The sequence below is a fragment of the Neopelma chrysocephalum genome, unplaced genomic scaffold, assembly GCF_003984885.1.
Source record: "Neopelma chrysocephalum unplaced genomic scaffold, ASM398488v2 Primary Assembly neopelma1_26, whole genome shotgun sequence".
Classification (NCBI taxonomy): Eukaryota; Metazoa; Chordata; class Aves; order Passeriformes; family Pipridae; genus Neopelma; species Neopelma chrysocephalum.
In genome coordinates this window covers 4,139,425-4,166,040 of record NW_020897695.1, presented here as the reverse complement: position 1 = coordinate 4,166,040, position 26,616 = coordinate 4,139,425, and the positions used below count along the sequence as shown (strand labels likewise).

Here is a 26,616-nt window from a genome sequence, read left to right as displayed (position 1 = left end):
AAAAAGTTTTGAAGGGCGAAGCGCCTTTCCACAAGAGAAGTTTCTCTGTGTTCCTTCTAGGAAGGCTTCAGAGTACAGTCAGATCTGGAGTTTTGCTTGTCCGTAAGGAGTTGTGATTCCAGTTCACTGGATATAAAGAAACAGGTTGAATCCTGTTAGCACCCCTTTGCAGTGTACCATGGAAAATTTCGTTGAGTCAGGATTTGTGCTAGCAGATCTGAGTTTCACCCCAAGCAAGACTACTAAAGGGTCTCTCTGTTTGCCAGGGTAATTTTGGTAAATTGTGTTTCAGTTGCGAGTTCACCGAGTGAATAAACATGGTATTTTTTCCGACTGATATCAGTGCACTTTGCAGACACCTCTGCTGTTTCGAAAGAGCAAATTCAGTATTTTCTTGTGGTTTGTTGGCCAGAAAATGGCATTGTTGTCAGTTCGGTGTCCTGGGTGGCCCTGACCAGCTGTTGGGTGACAGTGACGATGCCTTGGGGCAGCCCCCAAAGCATGGTGCAGCAGCCTCCCATCAGCAGAGAGGCTCTGCCTGCCCCTTTAAATGTGCAATTAAACTGGGAGTTTCTCTACTGTGTTTTGTTCTTAGAGCTGGAGCGAAGCACCAACGTTTGTTGGGCTGAACCACCTTCAGCGCCCTAAACAAATAAATAAACTCTTCCATTTCTATTTTGTGTTTGTAAATGTAAACATGAGTCAGGAAACAGAAGGCTTGAGTTCCCACAGCAAGTCTGACATTTGACTCGAAGGTGTAGCTTAGCCTGGTGCATGGCAGGGTAACGAGTCCGCACTGCGCAAGCAAGGAATTGTGTTAGTCATGGTTGTGGTTGGAACTGTAACTGAAGGCTGCCCGTCTCAGTTTGTGTACACTTTCAGCCGTGAGGTTTGCTGCGTGAACTTGGGTGCTGTTGTGCGAAGGTGATCTCTTGGCTCCATCTTCACGAAAGAAAGCTCTTTGCTTCTTTTGTCATGTCTGACTATTGTAATTTTTCTTCTTCTCATCAGTGACAATGTTTGATCTGAAGGTTTTTGTGTACTTCCCAGTGTTTCTGCTGGATAACTTTTATCTCTCCCTCCTTTCTACTTCACCCCCATGTTCGTTTAAAATATCAGCTGCCAGGACACATTGCCTTTCATTCTTATATAATGCCTGTTCTCATATATGAAAACTTCTGTGAATTTAGGACTGTGCTCATGCTAATTCTGGGCAATTGCTATGTCAGAGGAGGATGCCTGGATGCAGCAGACAGCTCCATGTAATTGTAAAACAAAATCTGAGTTTACACAAACCACCTTCTCAGGCACTGGGTTTTTTTCCCTTCCCTTTTGTCTTTGGCACACTTCATTTTCCAGTAAAATGAAAAATGAAGATGGATTATTCAAAATTGATAACAGTAATGGACCATCATGTAATGTTTTATTGAATTTGAGTTCTGTAAATTATGTGGTAGAGAGAAATTTGCCTGCTTAAGTATAACAGAAATTGCCACTGTATTCATATAATTCTTCGTAGTGTAATTTAAGAAAAAGCACGCTATCCATATCACTGTTGAATAAAAGGTAAAAGGTGCTATTACACTATCATGACAGCTCTCCTCTTGCTACTAAACGACATAGATAAATGTGTCTGCTTATAACTTACTTGGCAGGGATCCAGGCTTGTGGGTGGAGCTTGTGAATAATCTTCCACCTGGACATGGGATAGGAGCACCCTACAACCTAGAGGGATAGCATTCAGGGATGTTCTGCATGTTTTGGGAAGGTTTGGGCAAATTTTCTTCTGGGAGCTTTGAAGTTCTATCAGTCTGATAAAATCTATCGGAATCAGTGATTACGTTCAAAGAGGAGACAAACTGGGGGCCAGACAGGCAGTGTTTTTGTTCATATTGGCAAACACTTTAATTTATCTCCATTTTTAAAGAATTCATAATGAGCTTTTGAAAGCCCTGATAATATTTATTGAACATTTTTGTGCCATTAGTAATGAATTATACTTGTAATAACATGTAAACTGTCTTTATTTTCTATGAAACCTGGGAACATTTTAAGAAAATACATTTCCAGTGCAAAAAGAATGCAAGGGAGGAACAGTGAGGTGGGCTTTGAGCCTAACGGTGTTTATAATCTCTACGCAAAACAGATTTAGTTTTTAAACAACCTGAGGTACAATAAGAGGAGATCACACCAAAACCAGTATCTTGGCAAACCAATTCAAGCCTGGTAAATTGAACAGTAAATCTCTGCATATTAGCAGGGGTCAGGATGTGAGAGCTGACATTTTCTTTCTAGGATTTTTCCCATTGTACCTTTTGTCTAACAACTTCTAGCCAAAGTTTTGTGTTCAAAAATTGAAGCAGTAGCAATAAAGTAATATTTGAAGTGGGCAAACTATATGCTAAGGCTTTGCTTGCAGCTGGTACTGTATCTTGTTTTTCATGTTCTTTCCTCACATATTCTGACCTTTAGGTTCAGAGCCCTAGAAGTAAACTCTTCCTTGCCTTTTCCCAGCTCTTTCATCCACCCTCCTCTCTCTGCATCTCTATTCTCTGCCCTGCTCCCATCTCAGGTAAAGAGGCAGCGATGGGGGAAGGAGAAGGGAATGAATACTTACGGCATTTCTAATTACCAAAAGGTGTCCCACAGCAACGGAAATGCAAGAAAAAGACAAAAAACCCCATTTTCTTTATTTCCTTATTTCACTGAAGAGGGAAAAGTTATATGAGAAAACCAGCCTTTTTTACCATTTTTAGCTGCCCACCATGTGACAAAGGCTTATACAAGCAAATATTTTCTATTATGAGCTAAAGTATTTTTCAAGGACATTTCCTGTGGCTGACAGTGGGCCTTACTGTTTGTAAGGAGTCTTCTTTCCTGACAATGATCAGTCCACTTGAGTTTAGTTTTTCCTGACACTTTTTTCCTGGTGAGGTTGTTTTCAACTCTGTAGCAGTCAGAAACCACGTGTTTAGAACTACCCAAAAGGAGGTTGTAGCGATGTGGGTGTCTTCTCCCAAGGAACAAGCGACAGGATGAGAGAAAATGATGTCAAGTTGCAGCAGGGGAGGTTTACATTGGATATTCGGAAAAATTTCTTCTCCAGAAGTGTTATCCATCATTGGAACAGGCTGACAGGGAAGTGGTAGAGTCACCATCCCTGGAGGCATTTAAAAGATGTGTAAATGTGGTACTTAGGAACACGTTTTAGTGGTGGACTTGACAGTGAAGGGTTAACGGATGGACACTATGGTTTTAAAGGTCCTTTCCAACCTAAATGATTCTATTCTATTCTCTACATCCTGTGCTCTGCAGGCAGCTTTGCCATGTCTCCATTTTGGAGTACTCGGACCTAGAAAAAAATGGTAGACACAAATTTAATTTCCATATTTGCTAATAGGGAAATTTATTATTATACCAATCATTACGAAAAAAATGTAAAACTTATACATGACCCAAGTGCCACTTTTGTCAGTAAGTCATTGCACCTTCTGCATAGTTTTTGACTGGATACAACAAATAAAAAGAGGGATCAAGAAAAGTGGTAAGAAAGTATCCCCCAAGACTATTATTTTTTTAATACTCCTCTGAAATATTTTTCATGCTCAGTGCTGGAAAGACTGTTTGTTCTTTTTCCATCTCATTCCCCTTTTACATGTTCAGGTACAGACAGGGCCAAGAGGACCACACTGGCCACATTGTAGTGGTTAGCACGTCTGTCCTCATCGCCCAAGACATGGAGGTGCAACAGGCACATACAGAACTCAGACCTGCACTGGGTGGGCCCTGACCCTGCCTAAGCACAGCTGCCTGAGAGCAGTGGCTTTGCAGCAGCATCTCCATAAGGTGCTGATGCTTATGCCTGAAAGGATAAGAACTTTGAGAGAGGTGACAACTTCCACAGGTGCTGTGAGCATGAGACTTCCCTACAACGATGTGTCTTGGCTATGTCTTTCTGTTGTACTCCTTTAGGAATGGATCTATTCAGTCAGGATTGCCTTAGTTTTAGCTTTTTTATTGTCTGCTTCCTTCCCTCCATTTACCTCTCCATTATCCCGAATAACTAACAGCAGGTCTTTAGGAAAAGAAACATTGGGTTGTGTTATTTCTTTAAATTCACTTGCTTGTTCCATTGTTACAGTAGCGGTAAAAGCCTCCCATACTAGTCCTCACCTGGTCCCAGCAAGCAACAGCATTTATCCTAAAAAGAAGTTCACATCTGCTTTCGCAAAAGTTAGTTTTCTTATCACCATCGTGTTACTCCAAGACAGTAGAGCATTTTGGATGCCTGACATATTTAAAAGGAGAATTTGGCAGGGAGGGTGGACTTCAAGAACCTGTTGACATTGAAGTTGCAGTTGCACTCACAGTTTCATAAATATTTCATCTTTTAGAGGAATTAGGTGTCCCAGACCACCAGGCCTGCTCCATTGCTGCAAGCCGAGATGAAACAATTGTATAGAAAATCTGGTGTGGTCTGTACAAGCTGCTGACGGCATGCTATCCTCTGCAGCCTGCCCACCTCAGGCTTGCTCTTGCCGATGCCTTATAAACAGTTTTCTTCTCATTTCCCGGTGTCATTGCTGGGCTCTGAAAGTGGTCAAACAACAGTAATGGTAAATGGACTTAGGAAATGAGACCTGCACAGCAGGTTCTCAAATAAATACCCCAGGCGATGGACTGGGTGAGGATTAGGGTTGTCCTGATGAGGGGAGGGGAAGGTGCAAGAAGGAGGAAGGTGAGGGCATTCAACAGTGAATTTCCTCACTTGTTGCTAAACTCCAATATACAATTCTTAGAAAGAAATACTGACTTTTAAAAAAATGACCCTGAGTCAGTTAAGCAGTACTTTAGGAATGTTGCTAGTTTATCATCTCAGATAAGTTATGAAATATCACTTCCTTTCAAAGAGCTGTGTAAGTTGCTAGAAATGTGGAAAGGCTTTTTTTTAGGTTGGTTATGCATTTTGTCTGTTAAGCCTGAGAACACCCCAGTGTATTTCACTTATTCTTAACATCTCATGATTGTCTGTCGACTGTGAAAGATTTCATGGCAAGTTAAGCCAGTAAAAGGAAGGAGACCTATTAGGCAGATTCAGTTTATGTTGTATGTAAAACAGGTACTTAATAAAATTAAGGGTACAATTGAGGCTCTCCTCTCTGCTGCCTAAAATGCCATTAATATATTCCTATGTGGAGCAAATAGTGCATTTGCTGCTCTTCTTCGCAGCCCAGCAGTAAGAAGAACAAGGACTGATAAGCAGTGGCTTTGCAGAGCACAGTTTTACAGGAGCTCACCTGGGCTAACTCTCAAGCCTATTTTTTTTCTTCCCTCCCTGCAGGGCTTGCTCTCAGAAATCCTCCGAAAGGAAGAGGATCCCAAGACTGCCTCGCAGTCCTTACTGGTAAACCTTCGGGCTATGCAGAACTTCTTGCAGCTGCCAGAAGCAGAACGGGATCGAATTTACCAGGACGAAAGGGAAAGGAGCTTGAACGCAGCCTCTGCGATGGGCCCCGCACCTCTCATAAGCACACCACCCAGCCGGCCTCCACAAGTAAACTGCTCTCTCTGTTTTTGAGATTTGCTTGTTGTGTTTTCACACTGTCCTGCTGCGTGATACGTTTTTTACAAAAAAAGAAAGCTTTTGCTATTGCATTTTTTTAAACACTCATAGTGTCATTATTTGCAGTGCATACTACAAATTAAATTTAAGAAATATAGTGGGCGATAGTAGCAGTGATTTCTACCTGTTTTCTACTTTTAAGATAAATTCTGTCCTTTATGATCCCTACAGAATTTTTTTCTTATTTTGTTGAGATAAGAGCTTTGCTGGGCCTGAAAGATGGTGGCTTTTAGCTGTCGTCTTTTCCTATAATTCTCCGGTTCCTAATGTTAGAGGTTCAGATAGGGATTTTGAAAGATTTGGACCACTAAACTGAGAGGGAAAGAAAGCAGAAGTATGAGTACATTGTAGTGCCTTAAAAATTATTTTCCAGAAATCAAACAGGTAAAATGGAAGTGATGTGGAAAAGAAGACTCCATCCCAAAATGCTAGGCAGTCTTTCACCAAGTTGAGTTGCTGACAACTAGGTAACATAACAGACTTGCTATATTACTCGCTCTGAAAAATTCGGATATTTTCATTAAAGCTTCATTTAGTATTTATTCAAATGAAACTCCAATTGATTTCTGTAAAATCTATTTTATTTAATTCTGCAGAAATTATAAAGTTTGATAGAGTGACATCCAGAAAGTTAATGGCATAGTCCTTGTGTTTATGGAGGAAACTCTGATGCTTGTTTTAAGGTACATGGTAAATACATGTGTGAGCCATAGGAATGCACACAGGAATTTCTACAAAGAAAAAATGTGGTTGTGAGCGAAACACTCCAAAAACTGTATCTTTTCTGAAATATTCTGCATTGCTGTGGCTCAAGGTTGTACCCATGCAAGGAAAAAATCTGATCTGCAGATATGTGGACATCGTGCTTTATACACAGTCCAGATTTGCTATACAAAGCAAGGCTTTGGGATTGTGGGAATTTTGTGATGGTTGAGTATATAAACAGCAGGTTTTCATTAACCAGTCATAGGCTTGTGACTATGACTATGTTCCATACCCATTCTGAATGCTATAAATTTCTCGAGATTATTTTTCTAATTTTCCTGCAGCTAATGGATACTAAGGACCACACTAAAGTAACGAATAACAAAATTGTAGAAGGGAGAACAGAAGATCCCCTTGACCTGCTGCAGTACTTTTCACAATAAGAGAAAAAAAATTTAGCGGAAAGAACAGACTGTGCTAATGGTGTAGTTTTGTTATCATTAACTGAGTTTAGTCTGTAAAATCCACTATAGGTATTCTTCAAGACAAGAATCTATTTACATGGTAATGCTTTAGTGGGAAATAGTTAAATAGAGATAACTGTGTTTAAAATAACATTTGAGTTTGTTTTAATATCTGTACCTGCTCCCACAGCCCAGGTAATTCAGAGCAAAGGCTAACCCTGCTTCTTAACTTATCTCTTTCTGCCAAGGTAATGTCTCACTCTGTCTCAAGTGGTCTTGGGCAATTTCACAGCTAAAGAACAGAGTTAATTACAGGACCTTCCAGAAGGATGTCAAGTCAGAGGTAGTCCTTGTATTGGTTTTAATTCACACTTTAAACTGTATAAATCCCTGGCAGCCAGAAAGAAAGTGAGACTTAGGGGTTTTCTTAACTGACAAAACATACTGTAAGTCCAGATTTGGGGGGTGGGGTGGGTGGGGGTGGATATCTGTCTCTACTGTGCTCTTGTTCGTAATTACATTTCATTTTTTTTAGTGTGAGTCAGGAGTATAGTAAACCTAATTGCGACAGTTCAAAGTGGAAACAGCATAGGTTTTTGTTTTAATCCTTTTCAGATGAAAAGCAAGTTAACAAGGAAACCTGATAGACTAATACTTGAGGTCTAGAGAACAAAGCAGTTATTTTTCCAATTTTTTTACTGTTCTCTGTCATTCAGCAAAACATATTCACTTGCCCTAGCAAATGGAGTGAGAATGTAGAAATCTCTCAGCTGGGATTCTCTATGACGTTTTTACATGTTTCCAGAATTACCCACCTGTAAACATCCAAAGCACTTTCCACCTGCTGCTAAGTGTTCAGAGTCCTGAGCTTGAAAATTGGGATATCTGTGTTCGTAGCATAAGTACAGTATTTAATGCTAGAAATAATAATGAAATTATCCTAGTTGTAACACTGGCAAGTATGCCTTTACAAATCACAGCAGAAATAAATTATAGTCAAGATACTGCAAAATTATTAATGCAAACTACTACTCTGATGACTCCCACAAAATGTCCACAGTTTATTGAATATTTGATACTAAGGGAATAAAACAACTAGCATCCTTACTACTAAATTTATTACAAGCAATTATTTAAAGTTCACTGTGCAGGAATACAGCATATTTTTCCAGCTTGGTTGTGAGCTTCTTGGATAACCATTGAAAGAGAAAACAGACCGTTTATCCTGACAACAGAATTTACGCAAGAGCCAACATATTTAATATTAAATCTTTAGACCAGTGTAACATTTGAAACAATTAAACTATGAAACCATGAAAAATGGGAGCTAATATGCCACACATGAAGGTTTATTTTGCAATTGCAAGTTATCAGTTTCGGAAGGATGTGAAAATAAACATCCTGAAAAGGATCTATTTTGCATTTTTGTGTTGCCAACTGGTGGCCAGACAGTAGAGCAGACTTAACCATTTAGCAGCTGAGCTTATTCTCTGTAAATTTTGCATCATGTTGTATGCAGAAAGAGAAAGCGTGACCTTGGAGGTCTGACTGGATAGTAGGAACTCACCAAGCATAAAACCCTAGTGCCTGAGTTAGAACGAACTGTGCTGAATTTATCTCATTTTTACAGCATTCTTACTAGTTGCTACTTGAGCTAATGTATCTGGATTGTTTCCAGTTCTTTTTTGAAATCCTTTAAGAAGTTCTTTGTCCCTCTTACTTCTCCCTTTCTCTCTGACTTAAACAAAACGCAAAATCTTAACTTTTTTTTTTTAATTGGAATTATTACCCTGTAATGCATGAGCTTTTGAGCTGCGTGTATAGCCCTCTAAGCTGGTCAAGTTGTAAAAGTCTGCCACTATCTTCCACACTGTCAGACTGAGGACAAAGTACACAAGAATTTTTCCCTTGGACATTGTTCGTCTTGCCACCCCAGGGGTCAGAAGCCTGTCTGCCAGGCTCTTTCCTGGGGCACTGGAGTTTATAAGTATTAGCATCTCCATCAGGTAGGTACTGCATGGAGACGTAGTTTAATTTCTCCTAGAAGGAAGGAAAAAGGTCATTTCATGTTCTATTTCTTTTATTAATTTCCCCCCACTCTTCAACATCTTTGTCTTGCAGATCACCCCACAGAGATCCTTTTGAGATATTCCTAGATTAAGTTCAGAGGATGAATCTATTGCATGCTATGTAGGAATGAGAGGATCCGGGGATATTTCAGAGGATGCTGAGTTGCTAGGGATGATGTTTTTGTCCCATCAGGGCAGTTTGGGATGTGGGGGGAAGAGGACTCCCTCCTCCTTAATACGAATTGTTAGGGAGAATGGAGTCAGGTGGCCAAGTTACATATTTTGTTTTCCAAAGTATTCTGCTTAAAGCTTTTTAGCCTGCAGTTATGAACACTTCCTTCTCAGGACAAGTAATCTCCATATCAGCAGAGCTGAGGAAGAAATCCTTCTTGCCACCCGTATTCCACAAAGAAAATTTGTGTTAACTGTTGGGGCCCATCATCATCCTATGTAAAAACAGAGTATGTGTAATGTCAAGAGCAGAATATAATTTCAACAAGACAATGTTTTAAGACGTATCCGCAAATCTTACATGAGTCATGGTTCTAGGTACTCATTGACAAAAACCTTCATCTCATAAATATAATTCTGACTTCCCTCTGACTCCAGATAAATTACAGTTCCTTCATGCTAAAGCAGTTTCAGCTTGAGTCTCAGAGATAGGATGTCACTCTTGAAAGACTGATCTCGAGGAGGACACTGATTTGAGTTGTTTGAGGACCAATGAACTTCCATTGCAAGGAACTCTTGCATAGCTTCAATGAAACTTGATGGTGGAGCCCTGGAGTTTAAACACATGCCATATGTCAACACCAGCAAAATTTTTATTTTTAAGGCGGCAAAATTTGAGATTTGGGTTGATAGTCTTTGTGGCAAGTTGCATTTTAACAAAAGTAAAAGTGAACAAAATAATAAATGCAACCCTCTCCTCCCACCCCCGCAAAAACCACCATGGAGGAGAGTTAATGGAAACCCTGACACTTAACTATAACTGCACTTCCAGGCACCACTGTAATAATGGAGTAGTAAACCTTGTTCTGATAAAAGCTGTTCTGAAAGCAACAGCATTTATTGTACCTCCTCTGCTATTTGCAGAGCAGAACTGAAAAGTAGTTTGTTTTGCCTGGAATGAACTACTTTATGAATTTTAATGTACGATGTAATATTAAAAGCTAAACCAGGATTAAAGAAGATTTTTGTTCCCAAGCTAAAACAGTACTTATGAGAATGTGTTATATAAGATTTTTTTGTTTCATTTTCAATGGGGAAGGAATGAGCTTCCATGTTTGTGAAAACCTCTTCATATTGGTTATTTCTTCTATAAAAACCTGTCCTTTTTTTTTTAGGAAATATTAATTAATCCAGAATTTCTTGCTACTGTAATCAGTACTTATTTGATGACAAGACATATCTGGGCTGACCAAGAGGGGATGGATGTGTTATTTTTTTCAGGTATTTTTAGAAGACTAAATTGATTGGTGATAGGAAGATGGCCAAATGAATTTTTGATTCTCAGTGTGTTACATTTGTAAAATAATGCTTCTCTATTCAGTTAGTATTTGCAAAGTTTAGTTACTGTAGAAAAAAAAAATTAGCTGATCTATGGTTTCTTTCCTAAGCAGAAAATGTGGCTGTAAGTGTGGGTGGGGTGGGAGGTTGTGTTTAAGAGTGGATGAGATGAGAGATTATGTTTTGTTTTGCTTTTCTCTCCAAAATGAATACTTTTTCCACCTCCTCTCCGAAGTCCTGAAGTGGCATCGTTGAGGGCTTTTTTGTTTTCTGTTGGGTTTTTTTGAGGAGGAGGTTGTTTTTTCAACCCAGCTTCAAACAGCCTCTGTCTTGAACTCAATTCTAAATTCAACACAGCAGCCTAGATGCTTTCTTATGTATAAATTATGAAACAGTTTTATGTATGGATATTCTCCAAGAGGTTAATTAGCATTATTGCATGGAATTCATCAGACCAGAGCAGACCAATAGTCCATCTAGTCCAGCCAGAGTCTATACCTGATCCTTGAAGAGAAATTATTAAGAGGCAGGGGAAGAATTTTTATACTTGGCCAATGATGTAAATTGGAGAGGAAGAGGGTATGGCTGCGAACCACAACTCTTGATAATCCCCAAACCCATCATTTTATAACTTTAAGACTTTTATTCTTCAGAAGATCTTTGGGCTAATATGGCTTTTTGATGCAAATACTACTGTTTTCTGAATGCAGTTAGGGTTTCCTAATTAAATATCAACAGAAGGCAATAGGAGTTTGTTTTAACTTCAGTGACATATTAGATGCTGTTGAATTCATTGTACCTGCATAGAGATAGATGTGATTTGTGAACCAGACTGAGGATTTGCAGTAGTTCCCCTGGGTTAAATGCATATCCATATTAAATTGGACATTGAAAAGTGTGGACCAAGATGCATAGTTTAAATTATGTCTCCAGCGTGGTGTGTGATGTTTTTTGATGATCTGGGTATTCAGAGCTCAGTTAAGTGGTCTATGCAGTACTACTGCAATGTGAAGCTATCTTTTGAAGCTGAGTAGCAATCAAAAAGGTAGTGTGCTTATAGAAGAGAGACATTTGTTCAGGATCACAAGAGCAAAGTGTTTCCTTCCCAAAAGACTTGTGTATACGAGCTGAATACCTTCATCTTCTTATCTTCCCATTGGGTCATTCAAAGACTAGTTACAAGTTAAAATTATTTTTTGGGGGAAGGGCTGAAATCTGTTTGTCAGAATTGAAACCTGAGGTCCAAGAAGGCATTCTCTAATTTAACTTAGCCTGATTTTTACATGCACGCTGAGAAGTCTGTTTCTAGTTGCGTGTTTAACATCCCCATTGGTTGTCAGTTATCTTTTGGCAAGTCACTCTCATTTAAAGGTTATAAATTTGCCACTGATTTTGTATTTTTAAATTATTTCACTGTATGATGCTCAGGAGATGCACCTGCTCTTGCGGCCCCATACTGATTTGCCCAGTGTGAGCTGTGCCTTTTCCTGCTCTGCAGTGGGAAGGAGAGAGTTTTGTGCTGCTGCTCCTCATGATGCCCACTGCCTCAAATGTTTCTGAACAGCCGTTGGCCCAGGCTTGGCCATCCTCTGCTGCAGTGTCACTGGTAAAATGTCACAATGCAGAAAAGGGCACACCTGCAAAGTACCCGTTGTTTTCAGATGAAAGCAAATCATATGATTCAAGTGTATGCCACGTTATGGGGGTTTTCTTCATTTCCCTTTTTATTTAGGACCCCTGTTTTCAGATCCCAGAAAGTGCTAATGCCTGCCAGAATGGAGGAAAGGGGAAATGCTTGTGAACACCTTGTTCTTGCTGGAGTATTGCCCCTTGCAGTTAATGAGCTTATGTTAGCACAGCTCCTGAACAGCCTGATAGACAAATCAGGCTCGGCAAAAGTGGCGTGCACTCCCAGTTTCTGGGCTAGATTATTTTATCTTAAAAGCACTGTGGAGGATAGCTAACACAAATTGAGCACGGCATTTCTAGGAAAAAATGAGCTCCTGATTTGCCTAAGTATGTCTCTCAAACCTTTTGACTCTCGTATCATGAGACCTGTGACATATGAAAGCTCATAGAGAGTGAGATTAGAAAATGAATTATCATGTTGTCATGATTTCCCTTTGAACCTCAAGGGACTTCAGAGCACAGGAAGATGCTGATTTGCACTGGATCAAACTGATAGTGAAAGTGTGGGTTTAGACACGTACTTAAGAGTAGGCTGAATCATCTTCTGGAAATGCCAGGCTCTGTCCATTATATTTTAGAGTTAGGGTAAATGACTGTCTTAAACTAGATGTGTAACTTTTGAGTAACTAAATTAATTCAGCTCTCAACGACCTCAATATGAATCAGTAGGTTTGAATTGAAATCTAAAGGTTTGATTTTACATTGTCACCTTCTAGGTTCTTGGCAGAAATCCAGTTTTTCCTTTTGTTTGGTCCACTTTAGGATTAGTGGTTTATTAGGTTCACTAAAACTGGGCAAGCATTAGAAGAGTAACTGCTAAAGACAGATGTTATCCTTAACTACTGGGAATATTGTAGGATAAGCTGAGTACCTGCTGATTTTTTGTACCTCTCAACTGATGTTGCAGAAACTGCACTCTAACCTTGGTGGGATGATGCTTGGTGTTGAAACATCACTTCCATCATTTCCAGAGGAGGAAGGAAAGGATAGTCTCCTGCACGTCATGTCACTACTAATGTATTTTTTTGTTGTTTTCCTTAATGCTGCAGATGCAGCATAGAGGTGGTACCGTAATCATTCTGTCTTGTTTACGTGTTTGGTGTTTATTTAACCTGGACTGCAAGAAGAATAAATATTTGATGTATGTAAGTGAAATACAACTAGAATCAATAGTTTTAACAAAGTTTTATCTTGGTTTCATGAAAGAGTGGTTAAAGTATTGCATTATTCTAAATTATCTCTTTCTTAAAAATAGCTTAAGAACTAAACTGATATATTTTTAAAAGTTCAGTCTAAAGCCACAACTTTTCAACATTATCATGCATTTGAGTGTACTGGACATAAGATGAATCAAGATATATCTCTCAGGTTTCTATTTCATTAGAGATTCTTTTATGTTGAATTCACAATTTTTATTTTATTTGTGTGGGGCAAAGAAATCACGTAAAGTTTAAAAAATCTCTACAAGACTGTTTGACAAGTTTCCACCTAATTTGTTTTATGGCATTGAAATTTGCAGTGGTCACTTAGTGATAATTTATATTTCAGATGCACTCACCTGTTACAATGTGCTGAATTTTCTTGTTTCCCAGTTGCTTGAACATACAATTTTAAGTTTCTGAAAAGCTGAAAGAATATCAGAGAAAGATTGAATGAAAGGAATAACATGCAAAGAGGAACTACTTGGGGAGGGAAAGAGAGGAAAATAACTTTTTCATAATGAAAAATGTCTCATATTTTCTAGGTCAAAACTGCTACTATTGCTACAGAGAGGAATGGAAAACCAGAAAACAATTCCATGAACATTAATGCTTCCATTTATGATGAGATTCAGCAGGAAATGAAGAGAGCTAAGGTGTCTCAAGCACTGTTTGCAAAGGTTGCGGCAACCAAAAGCCAGGTAAAGCTCCCAGGACGCAAAGAACTCTGTGTCCTGTGCAATTATTCCCCCTGCCCCAGTTTTTATCTATTTCCGCGTGAGTTAAAGTGAGTGGCCAGGTCAGCATATCAGCCCAATACCGCAACTTGGAGCTCCTTGGTGAGTCCGGAGGTAACATCTTGTTCCCCTGGACCAGCAGGGTTGCGAAGTGGCCTCCCGAGATGTCTCATTCCCTTTTCCCCACCAGCCAGACACCTTCCCTGGGCACCCATGGGTCGTGGTGCGGCTCAGATGGCATCAGGTCGATGAGTTCTTAGCTGGTCTGTATGTGGCAAAAGCTGTGGGCAAGTTCTGTGTGTTGCTGCCGAATGCATCTCAAGGCTTTGGTATTTTGCAATTACATGTACTGCAATGAGTTCCTGGGGTTCTGTTTTTTTGTGAAAATATTAAGTCAGACCCACTGGTAAGGCTGTGCATGGAAGGTGGACAGCACTGTCCATGTCAACCCCCCCCCGAACAAAAACCCCAGCAAATTACAGTTATACAAGTTATATCTGAGAAAACATGTATAGTCTTTGTGGAATATGATGTCTGCTTGGTTGTTGCGTGTGTGCATACATATATATTGCATATTCAGTTTTAAGCCTTTCTTGTGTGGTTTCCTATTCTGTTTTCTTCAGATGAAGAGTTTCTGTCAAGTTTAGTGGCAAGAGGGAAATCAGCAAGCACTATTTGGGTGTGATTATCATAAGTGACATGTCTTCTGAGAAAGATCACTGAAGTATCCAGAAGCATTGATTTAAGTGAGAATGTACTCAAGAAGTAAAGGAAAAACATACAGAAAAATGAGAAAGACTAGAACCATGTTTAGACCAAAACTTAAAGAAATGGCAAAGGCACCAATGTTGAATTTTCACATTAGATTAAATGTTAAGTCCACTTAATCCACTACTCCTTTACTTTTCTAAAATTGCTTCATAGGAAAATTCAGCATCTTCCAAGGAAAGCTGATGATGCTCAGTTAGACCATTGTTTCTTAGGCCGTCAGCATTTTAATGCTGGTTTTCTTTTCAACAAGCCTTTAATATTTGACTTCTGCATTGTTCACATTTTGGAGTTGATTTTATAGAAAGGATGTTGTCTCTTAAGTTATATGGTGTAAGGAGCATTTAAAGGGATATTTTGGAAATGTTATATCAAAATGATTAAACTCAAGCTGCGGACTGTAAAAATTATAGCTTTATAGGCCACATGCCTGCCTACCCTTCAATCACCGTCAAAGTGATAATTTCAACAATAATATGTTTCTTTTATTGTGGGATTCTAAACACCAAGTGCTGTTTAAACATTAAACTGAATTGTTTATGTTAGTGCTGTATTCAGTGTGTCATACATCAGGCCACTATAATCTCCCATGGAATGTAAAAATTCTGTCATGAATCATGGCTTGTATATCGGAAATTACTGTAATTTTGATTGGAAATTACAGAGCTCTTGAAATGTTTCTAATTATGATAGAATGTTGCAGCAACTTCCAACCTGTGTGCTCCTCAGATGTCTTTATTTACATGTCAAGACTTGGGGTTAGAGAACTGTCCGTTTTCTGCACCTTCCCCTTTCCACTGCAGTTCTCTGCAAAGCTAAGGTATGAAGCCAGTCTATCAGCCCGCTTAATTTTGTTCTGTTCTGATTTGTGTGATAGTATATTTATTTAAGTGCAAAGCCTTAAAATTTTTAGGTGGGACAGCTCTTCCAATGCTGACCTTAAAAGGGACACATAATCAAAGTGAAGCCCAAAAGCTTCCAGAGGATGTAGTATAGGCTTATTTGAGCACTGGTATAACATTTAGATTCTTGTACAAACTTTGCTACCAAGTATAGAAAACAACACCAAACATGTAGTTCTTTTCCCTTTTACTATAGTGATTATACTCATATTCCCAGAGGTTATTTTTCTCCCCAGTTTCAGCAAAGCGATGTTAATTTATGTGTCAAACAAACTTTCAGGTCTGTAGTTAGACAAAGTGTCATTTGCAGTAGAAAGCTGCTTCGCAGAAGTAACCTCCTAGGTAAGCTGGATGTGTTTGAGTCTTCTCTAACTAGCTGACTACTAGTCACCCAATTAATAAGTTTTAAATATGTAGCAATGCCACATATATTAAAGGAGATACCTGTATTGTAAAAAATTCTGCATTGGAGCTTGTCAGTGGTACACAGAAATATTTCCTGGGACAAAAAAGTCTCCCTTGCACAAAAAAAAGAGGCTTGTCCAAACATATTCTCTAAGAGAACATCTCTTGAGAGAGATCTATTGCTGATATTGTTTTAATTTGAGGATATTAGGTCCATGCTCAGAACTGGAGATCCTGGGATAATCACTTCAAGTTATAGTGAAAAGTCTGAAGGACACATATTAGAAAAAGATGCATTGGTTAACAGTTTTGTTTCCTAAAATGGCTAAAATTGAGCATTGCTGATTTTATCTTATTTTGGAGATAAAAGCTTGATTAACTTCTGAGTGTATTCTGGAGTTACGGCATAAAACAGTATGTGACTTAAACCAGCGCTGTGAGTGGACAAAGGTAGTTGTTTGCTGGAGGGCTTTTTTTTTTTTTTTTTTTTTAAGGAACTGATTTGGGTCAACATTAGATTGGATGTCTAAGCAGGCAGTATCTGCAAGGTGGCTGGGCTTGCCTGAGCCAGGAGACTGCAGATAATGTTCTGCTGACTAGAGCACTTAGTACAGGATTGCTATTAAATGATGCGCTACGGGAGTTTCTATTTGGGTAGAGCCAAGGTAAAAAAAGAGCATCTTCCCTTGTGCTGTGTTAGTGCCTTTGGCAAGAGTGGAGCTGGAAATCCTGGGATAATCTCTTCCAGTTATAGTGAAAAGTCAGGAGGACACATACTAGAAAATAATGCTTTGATTAACAGTTTTGTTTTTAAATCCTTCTGAGTGATGGAGAATCAGGTGTGGACCTGATGCTCAACAAGCCAGCTGGCTGCCAGGGCCCGGTGTGACAGAGGTCATGGCACAGGACAAGGACAGGGTGACAACATCAGGCAGAGGTTTGCACTTTGCTGGCAGCTTGTTGGCTTTCCCAAAGTAAAGGACTGTCTGGCATATGGATTTGAATGGGTTTGGGGACTTAGCTCTAGGACATTGATTCAAATGTTGAATTCTTTTTCCATGTAGAAATGAATGTATTCTGTATATTTTTTTATGTTTCTGTGTTTTTAAGGATGGATATATTATGTACCGAGTAAATTCAAAATCTGTTAAATTAAAAATATATATATTTAAATTTAATATGGTTATACTGAGGAGCTAAGGAAGATACTATAATTTGAATTCCTGGAATACATCATATCTTTGGGGGTTTTAGAACTGTAATTGGCAAAGCACCTAATATCATTGTTTCAGATCTTACATTTTTATTGTAAGTTGTCTGTCTAATAGGCCTGCATTTTTTTTAGATTATGTTGAAAAGAAAGCTTTGGAAAAATGCATGCAAAAGGAAAACAGAAAGGTTTACCAAGTGTTTTGTCTCTACTCCCAGGTTGTTGCTTCTCAGTAGTAGAATGGCAATGCTAACAGTTTTATTTGCTAAAATCTAAACAGCACACCTAAATAAGTCTAAATCAAAAGAACCCACACATATATAAAATTGTATGGCATACGTTACTTTTATGATACGATATGTTTCATCATATTGGATTATTATTAAATTTATGACCTGACAGTCTGAGTCAAGTAATTATGGAAGAATGTTCTTAATTTTGTTATTTAAAAAAAAAAGGTTGATTTGTGTAATGATCATTAAGGCATCATGGTTCAGTAACTGTGCAGTGGTTACGATGTTCTCATGTGGGAGCCAGGGATGAGTTTTTTTCTTGATGGTGACAGATGCTGAAATCTAATTTTATTCCATAAAAGCAGGCAAACAAACAAACAAAAACCCCAACCATAAGAGCCCTGAGAGATAAAGCAAGTAGAGACTTGTAGTGTTTCTGTATGTTTGCTGTGTTTTGAGAAGTTATATTTATGTTATGGCTTATCCTGAAAAGCTGTGGCCTGCCCGTGCTAGGCCCGAGCGAGGAAAAAAGCAAAACTTTGCTGAAAATCTGCTTACAATGCTAAAGCCTTCTTAAATTTAGGAAACTACATTTTGCAAAAACTGAATTACAGTAATATCAAGCTCCATACTTCTGAGAGTCCCGTGCGCTACAGTGTAAGGCCGTTAGCCTGCACTATTTACCTTAACAAGTTTACTTTATAGTAGAATAAACAGGTGAAATCAATACTCTTTTGCAGTGTCAATTTTGCTGATGGCTCTTCATGACCATGTAGATGCCGAATGCCCTCTCTTCTCACCAAATAAAAATGCCTATATGTAGAAGGTGAGACACTTGGCTCTCACAGAATCATGCTTTGATTTTAATTTTAGAATAAATCTGATAGAGTACTACCCATACCTCAGAAACTTCATCTAATTACATAGAATTTTGACCTGTTACTTCTGAGCTGTTGCATTGTGTGGCCCAATTTCTTGTCCTTCCATCCCTGCCTTTCACTTTGGTGAGGCAGTTAGCCCCTTGGAAACTTGTTTCGCATGCAAAGCATGCAGATAAAATCACTGGTTTCAGACCATGCTAGAGTCCACTCTAAGCCATCGGGCAAGCATTTTGTGCAGTGGTATTTTATTAGAAGTGTTTGACTTTTTCCCTTTGTATGCACCCAGAGTGTCCCCCTCCAAGAGACTGCATGGGAAGATCCAGTGGGTAGGCACTAGGCAGAGCATCTAGCACTCATGAGTAGATGAGAAGGAGTTAAATGGGAAGGGAATGCTAAACATTGGCACTAAAATTGCTTTTGGCATGCAAATACCATGCTTTTCCTGACATAAATATTTTCGGAATAGGCCATTAGAGTTCAGGTATATAAACCCCTGCTTTTACTGGAAATTTTAATGTTGTAGTAAACCTAGAGATTTATAGTGAAAAATTGATGTCTGTTATCTCATTTTTATCTTTTTAACCAGCAGTTTTATAAATGCTATATCTTTGATCTGGGTTTTTCCATCTAGAGACTTAGCTATATACCCTAATAGGAAAGTCATTTTTAAACAGCTTCCCACACTGAACAAGCACGGTATTGTGGATCTGGCACGGAGATGTAACATGCCATTACCGCAGATATAGAACAATCTATTCAACTATTTTCCAGCAGGAGGAAGAGAAACCTTTTTATCACCAAGACTAACCCTCTGGTAATAATGTGGCTTTAGGAGGGGATCCTGACATTTATTTCCAAAGCTGTTTCCTCAGGGCACTGCACCTCAGGCTACCCAGTGGGGTCCAGTCTGGGGGGCAGGAGGGGCTCGGTCCTTCACCTGTCACCAAGCGTCTCCGTCAAGTCCTCTCCTGCCTTTGTCTCCCTCAGAGCAGCTGAGTCACTTCCTGGGTTTAAATCTTGGCTTCAAAACCTTCTCCCCCCCCTTCCTCAGTGTACAATGGATTCTCTGTGGAGTGGGGAGGGATGCTGCACAGGGAGACGCGAGGTGGAAACACAATGTACTCAGAGGTCTGCCGTTTCACAGGACCACCTGGAAATAAACCTTTTGCCCTGGTGCAAAGGCAAAATAGAAGTTAGAAAACATTAGCTGCAGAAGTACACCACATAACAGCATCTATTTTTTTATTATTTTTTAATTTTCTTTTCCTCCCTCCTCGTTGCCTGGGGGTGATTGCTCTGGCAGTTGAAGAGGTGCCATGAGCAGCAGGAGTTGGGATGGGATCGGGTGTCAGCAGGGTTGGGAGAGGAAGAGTGTGAACTGAGAGAGCGAGATGGGCTTTTGCATGCAATCAAGAATTGCCCCATAAAGCAGCATGTCATTCAGTGAAACTGTGAAACTTGGCAGATAGAGCTGATTTGTTTCTTTCACAAAATATCAAGTTACAGTCATAGTGTGTTCTGTCTTGCCCAGGTTGGAGGGAAAAAGATTTTCAGGTTTCCCTTGGGGGGGAAAAAAATGAATGTTCCAGGTCCTTCATCTGCCCCATGTCCTAGTCTCTTTTACAACATCTCTTCTCAGAAATAAAGGTTAAAACCTCAGGAAATTTACTTAGATTTTTGGGAGTTTTTTTAAATTAATTCTCAGAAAGTGGGTATAAAAATTAAGTTTAGTTGACTCTCTTATCACTTGATCTGGGTAGACCTGAAAAAGGGCTGGCATTGATCCTGACCATATCCCACATTATTGGTAAGACTTCTGTTGAGTGGGTTAACTTTGGTGAGCCTTGGATTCCCACCAGTAAGGAGTAGACAGCAATTCCTTGAATCAACAAAGATGCACTGAAGAGAAACCACCTTAAAATCTCCAAGGTGGTTCGTATCAGCATGCCCATGTAAATCAGCATAGAGGAGGGGGAAAAAAGGCATTAAAACCTGAAATAATTCAAGCCAAAGCAAAAGGTACAGAATGGAAAATACTTAACTGGTAAGAGGATTGTACTGACCTCTTCAAAACAGCTCCTTGGGGCCAGGCAGCCCTGTCAACACATAAGGCAAATGCTGTATTTGTTGACACACCAATGAGAAACTGTGCTTCCTGAGCCTGCTTTACACATGGGGTCAAATCGGCCACAGCTAGAGATTCCCAGCCAGGCAGGTGGCAGAATGAACTGTTCAAACACTACCGTTTAAAGGACTGGTAGCAACTTCAGGAAAGGGAGTGTGTTTGAGCCCTAAGGAGAGCTTCCCTGGAGGGATGCAATGCACACCTGCCCTGTGCAAGTTGGGAGTTAATGCTTAACGCTCCTGCGGCCACAGCCTGCGGCGCATCCCTGGGAGGCACTGGGGCTGGGACAGCTCAGTGCCTGGCAGGATGCAGCCCGCAGGTGTCCAGAAACAGCCAAGTGGGGGGGTGGGTCTTGGTTGGATGGTTTTTGTCTGATGGAAAGAGCATAAATGTGTGAGAGAATCTAGGAGAACTGCAAGTTTAAGTCATTAAATGTACAAATGACAAAAAAAAGCCAAGAAGAGAAAGCTTTTTACAAAATATAAAATTATGTTAAAGCAGCAAGACGGCACAACATAAGGAATGTTTGGTACATGTTATTGAAACTGAAAAATCAGAGTATGGAATGAATTATAATTTAGCATAATCCATAATTTTGCAACTTTCATTTTGAATTATTTATCTTATATGATTTGATTAAAGATAAAACTGACTGACAAAATCTCTAACATCTCTGCATGTCTTAATGACAAATGAAAAAACTCCACATTATAACTTCACCATTTTAAAATTTTTATTTGTATTGTTTCTATGCAGCTCCCTTTTATTTTTAAAGCATACTTCAGCAACACAATTGTGTACACACGATTCCATAACCCATCAGACTTCAGTGTTGCCTCAGTACCTCTGATTCAGTAAATCAGATCATAGGCAGCATGCTGTCATATAATAAGGTGTCTGATCCTTATTACCAGTTTGTTGATGCACAGACTCCTTCAAATTGACCATTGCAACACATGGTTTCCCCTGAAACTAGCTGTGATAATTAGCGTGGCTCTAATGAGACAGAATGTCACTGATCTTGTGCTGAACTGTCGAGTATCGACGCTACGGATGGGAACTGTCAAAGCTTGCCATCTGTGACAGAGCTTGGCATATTCCATTTGCAAGGTAGAGCATGCTCAATAGACTGTTTTTAAACAAATGGTCCATTTCTTGATTAGGGCTCTGTGTTCTGTTACTGTGGAAGACTTCATGTCATAGTTAAACTTTTTGCTTTTTTTCCCCCCTTTTTATCTGCTGAGGTAAGCTCATTAGGAAATGAAAATGTTATTGATTCTGTTAGATTTTTGGGGAGACCTGGGGAGGAGCTGATCACATATTTCTTCTTCTTCCTTCCCCCAGTTATGTTAATGTAGTTCTTCTAAGGCTAGCAGTCCTAGAAGCCTTTTATCTGATTTTTTTAAGCATTGAGGGATAGGCATAGCATAGTTTTGAAGTATAGAGGAACAAAAATTAAAAAGTCTCAGGTGACATGCAGCAGGAGCACGTGCACCTGGGATGAAAGATTGAATCAGTCAGGAGAGTCGGGCACCCAGACTCCCGGGACTGGCCCTGCAAAATGCCATGCAAAAAGTCCAGCGCTGCTTATCATTCCAAAATATGCTTTGTTGCTTTTTATTTCCTCCTTCTCTGGCAGACCACACAGGGCTTGTTCTGAAGAACATTTTCACTAATCTGATCAGGCAGCCAAATACGCCGGGAAAACTGCTTTAATGATCCCACTAATTACCTCAAGTCAATATGAACTGTATTATTAGACTGAGGGAAAATATTCCATTAGGTCTCCCCCTTGGGAGTTTCTCCGCTTTGTGATGTCACCGAAGCCTTCGCCCTCTCGCTTGTAATTAATTTTATTTACACACGCAGGCACGCACAAGGTCACACCTGCACAACCGGAGCTGGCCAGGGAGCTAGTGGCACTCAGGCTTAATCAGATCTGTCATAATTACCATTCTGCATGTTTCTGACACACGCTGTGAAATATTTCAATTTAACTGCCGCTACCAGCACAACCAGATGTAGTGTGAGTGTGGCTGCATTGGAAATATTATTCCTCAGGATAAACTCTCTCCTCCTCCTTTTTCCTCCCACCCCCTCTCCCTTTTACAGCTAATGTGGCACAGAAGCTGATGTATCCTGTAAATCTTGAATGCAGCGCTAGATTGATAACAGCAGATTAGACAGTTTAACCACAAACAGCTTGTTCATTTTTCACAAATGAAAACCACATGTGGTGTAACTAAAATTTCAGGCTCTTTTTTTTTTTTTCCCTCCTCTTTGGTTGTTGTTTCCTTTTGTGTGTGCGTGTGTGTGTGTGCATGTTAAGGTCTGCCTTTTACTGTAAAGGGGTGAAATAAAAGAGTAAACATATAGGGGGTAGAGACACTGCTGTCTTTGGAGATTGTTTCTCCCTGACCTTTATTAAAAACCTTCATTACTTTGGCAAAGAAATCAGATACCGCATGGGGGTTTGTCACTCACTCAGAGACTTCCTAATCTCTGGATTTTATGCCCATTTATTAAAGAAGTCATCCTCCTGTGCTGGTTTTCAAAATAACAGGCCAGCAAACACCTCGCTTTAAGAAGAGCTTCTAATGAAAAAGGTAGTCTTCACTGCTACCTAGATTTAGCAGAAATAAAATTTTATGCCAAAGTTTTTCACCATGGATTTTGTCTTTTTGCTGACTCTTCCCTCTGCCTCTTGCTTTGGGGAAAAGATTCTTTTTTAAAAAGTGTTCAGAATTTTGGCAAATGGAAAATTGATTATTTTTTTATTAAAACATTCCAGTATTTCTTATGAAAACAGATTATGAAAAATGAAACTACATGTTGTCTGTAAATTGTTCTGCTTTTTTTCATCATCTTTCCCTAATTGAACAGCCTTCAATATTTGGTGTTTTTTTTAAACCATGTACTCTTTAGTAGACCACTGTTGGCTACTTTTTCTACGCAAAGAAAAAATTAATGCAATTTTGATAGAAAGTTTTAATTATAAGATTCTAAAACAATTCTTACAGCAAGGAAAAAAAAATAAGTGTGCAGAAAGCAACTGAGCAGATTCCCCAAAAGCTGTTGCAGGTATTGTCAGGTGGGAGGACTGGTGTAGTGCATTCATCAAATCTGTAATAAGACTTCCAGGAGAGGTTTAAAAAAAAAAAGGTAGCTTTAGGAAGAGATTGTTTTATCCCTTGCCAGTGATTTGTGATGCAGTGGCAATATCGAAAGCGCAGGAGACAGGAAGCTAAGATAGTGTTCAAAGTCGGTCAGAAGAAGGTGGGCAGGACAGATTTTGAAAGCCACTGAAGGCATGGTTTGTAGCAGAAAATTTGGCTATGTAGATGGCCTCCCAGGCTGCTGCAGAGAGGATTAAAGACCCATACTTGTATACCACTTGGCCAGCAGTTACTGCATTACTAGCTCCCCAGAGCTCAGCTGTAGTAGGTCGATGCAGGTGTGCCTTCTGTGTCCCTCATCGCATGGCAGTGCCATCTCCGTTAGCGACTCCCCCAGTGGCCATGCAGACCCCAAACAAAGAGAAAATCTTGTCCTAGAGGTACAGCCAAAGCCCTGGAGGTTCTGTGGCTGCAAATGTCTCAAAAATGAGCTGAACTAAGATGAAGAGGAGAGCAGGAAGGGCTCATGTTGGATGAGAAAATGATATGAACTGTCAAGATTTTTGCAAGGATCTCGAAATACAGCTCTCGTTTCTTTGAAAAGCCATTCAAAAAATGTCATGCAATTGGGAAGCACTGGATTGCCAAAAGAAAAAAGCATGGCATCCTCTCCCACCTCCATTGAGTCTTTTATTGTTAGGGTTTTTCCTTAGGTAGAGTTGTTTCGGTTCCTACACTCCAGATGCATGAATCAGCTCTTCCCCAGGCAGCACCTGCTGTCTGCCTGACAAGAGGTGCTGTTTCTGGCAGGATGGATTTTCTTAATCTCTTCCTGCTTTCTATACCCTCACCTTCTGTTTTGTTTTCCTCTCACCGCCTTCCCTTATTCCTCTCATTACAGATCTCCTTTTAGTCCTCCTTTGACTTTTTTCCACTCCTTCCTGTGCCTTGTACACCCTCACCATCTACTCTCACTCCGTCTGCCTCTTTCTCCTACCCTACCACTGTCCCTTGGCTGCTGGAGTCCCATCCCAGGCACATCCCCCCACACACCATCCCTTTGTACAAATATCCCCTTGTGCATGGGGCACAGTGTGGGCACCCCATGCCTTTGGCCTTTACTGGGCTGGTCACCAGCACTACTGGCTTTGTGGGTGAAGCATCATTCCTTTCCCTGTGTGGTGACGCGGATTTAGCCAGGAATAGAGCCATACTCTTGATTTCTCTGGTTGCTCATGCCTGCTGTAGGCAGATCACTTATTCGGGAGGCTTTTGAAGATTGAGTATATCAGTGTTTTAACTATTAAAAAAAAGGAGGAAAGTTTGAGTGAGCTGTATGAGAGTTAATGACAGACATAAACGAAAACAAAGCTGTGGTGGCTGAGGTGAGGAGGAGGCTGAGGAGTTAGCAAGCAGCCTGTGGTTCCCGGCTGTGGGGGAAGCAGGGTACCAAGTAAACAGCGCAGAAAACAAAAGCAAGCTCAACCCGTAACTAAACAGGAAATGACAGGGTAAAATTCCTGCTGAAAAAATGAGAGCTGCTAAACACGTAACTGCAAAGTATAAAGGCATCTTGTGCAAACACAAATATACAGTAACAGTCCAAGAAGCAATTTGTTAAAGGAGTGACAAATTACAAATCAGGTGAAGGGCTGCTGGGCAAAGGCAGGAGTGAGAAATAATAGATATGTGTTTTCTCCCTTAATGTTAAACTGGGTAATTCAAAACAAATAACACCTGAAAGAACATTACCGTATTTCTAGATGGAAGGTGAGAAAGATGATATTCTGTTCCAGTAATTTTTAATTTCACTGTTCCTAACAATTTCTCATTGCGTCTATTTTTTTTCCTTTCTTCCTTAGCTTCTAAGTCAAACTTCAGATGTTTGGTTGTGAATTACCTCAAACTGTTGGCATCTTCTGAATAGTCTAAGGCAGGCATGCAGCTAGTTAAGTGAGGAAAAATTCCAATTTGCAAATATTTATCTAATTTCAAATCTGCCAGATTCTATCTGTTATTCTATCTGTTATTTCATTTTTATTCCTGTGCAGTGTCATGTTCTCTTACTTCAGGATGGCATTTGAGAAGCATATGAAGATAGTTTTCAGGATCATTGTAAAGCAAAGATATTTGGACTGAATGGTCCTTAGCAGAATTCCCTGAAGTTTTGGACCCCGTCTAAGCAAGACTTTCACACGTATCCATTAACATCTGGTGCTTAGCATCTCTAGTACATACAGCATGCAAGAGAAAGCTCTACTGATATAGGAACTTTCTACTGTTTATGTAAAAGCAGTTATTTAAGGGGAAAAAAAGCTAAGAAGGTTTTAAAGAAGATTATTTTTATTTTTGCTTTGGGGCAGCCAGTTTGCTTTACCTCTGAGACATCATTTGCTGCTCTCATTTGTTACAAGGAGAGAGGCTAAAAGGATTGATATTTTTCATCTGGGGAACAGGATGGGAAGGATCATGGCAGGAAGAAGCGTTCTTACTCCATGCAGCCCCTCATTTAAGGGCAGAAGGTAGTGCCAAAACTGCTGCCTGGAAATATGGCTAGGGCTGAGATTCAAGTGGGCTGGCACTTTTCTTGGCCAGCGAGGAAAATTTTAACACTAAGAACTGCTCTCTAGGAACTTTTCCCCTGTGGTTGTTCTTGATCCCATCCTGACAGCAAACTACCTGGAAACACTCTGGTGTTGGTTACCACCCAGGAGTGAGAAACCTGATGTCTCCAGCTTCCCTTTTGATCCAGCTTTCCTATTGCTCCTAAAGCTACAAGTTTTTTAGCTTTCTGAGGGCTTCACTGCCTTTCTTTTTCCATGGGTCAGATAGACACTTCTGGCTGCTCCCTACTCATTGCTGGAGGCATCTATCTCTCACAGGTATGGATTTTAAAGATTTTTTTTTAAACTGCTTTGAGGTAATGGATATTATTAATTTTCTGACTATTTCTGTGGTTAAAAAAATCTGCAGGAAAGTCA

At 39.8% G+C, this 26,616-nt stretch overlaps 1 protein-coding gene across 8 annotated transcripts in view; it reads left to right on the top strand.

Moving 5' to 3' along the window:
• The window catches only part of SATB1 (SATB homeobox 1), a 92,303-nt gene that overhangs the window by 51,555 nt on the left and 14,132 nt on the right, over positions 1-26,616 (top strand). For all 8 annotated transcript variants that reach the window (XM_027675363.1, XM_027675364.1, XM_027675362.1 and 5 more), the window contains 2 exons: positions 5,342-5,554; positions 13,804-13,959. In XM_027675363.1, coding sequence (XP_027531164.1) covers positions 5,342-5,554; positions 13,804-13,959 — 369 coding nt within the window. The remainder of the gene's footprint in view (positions 1-5,341; positions 5,555-13,803; positions 13,960-26,616) is intronic.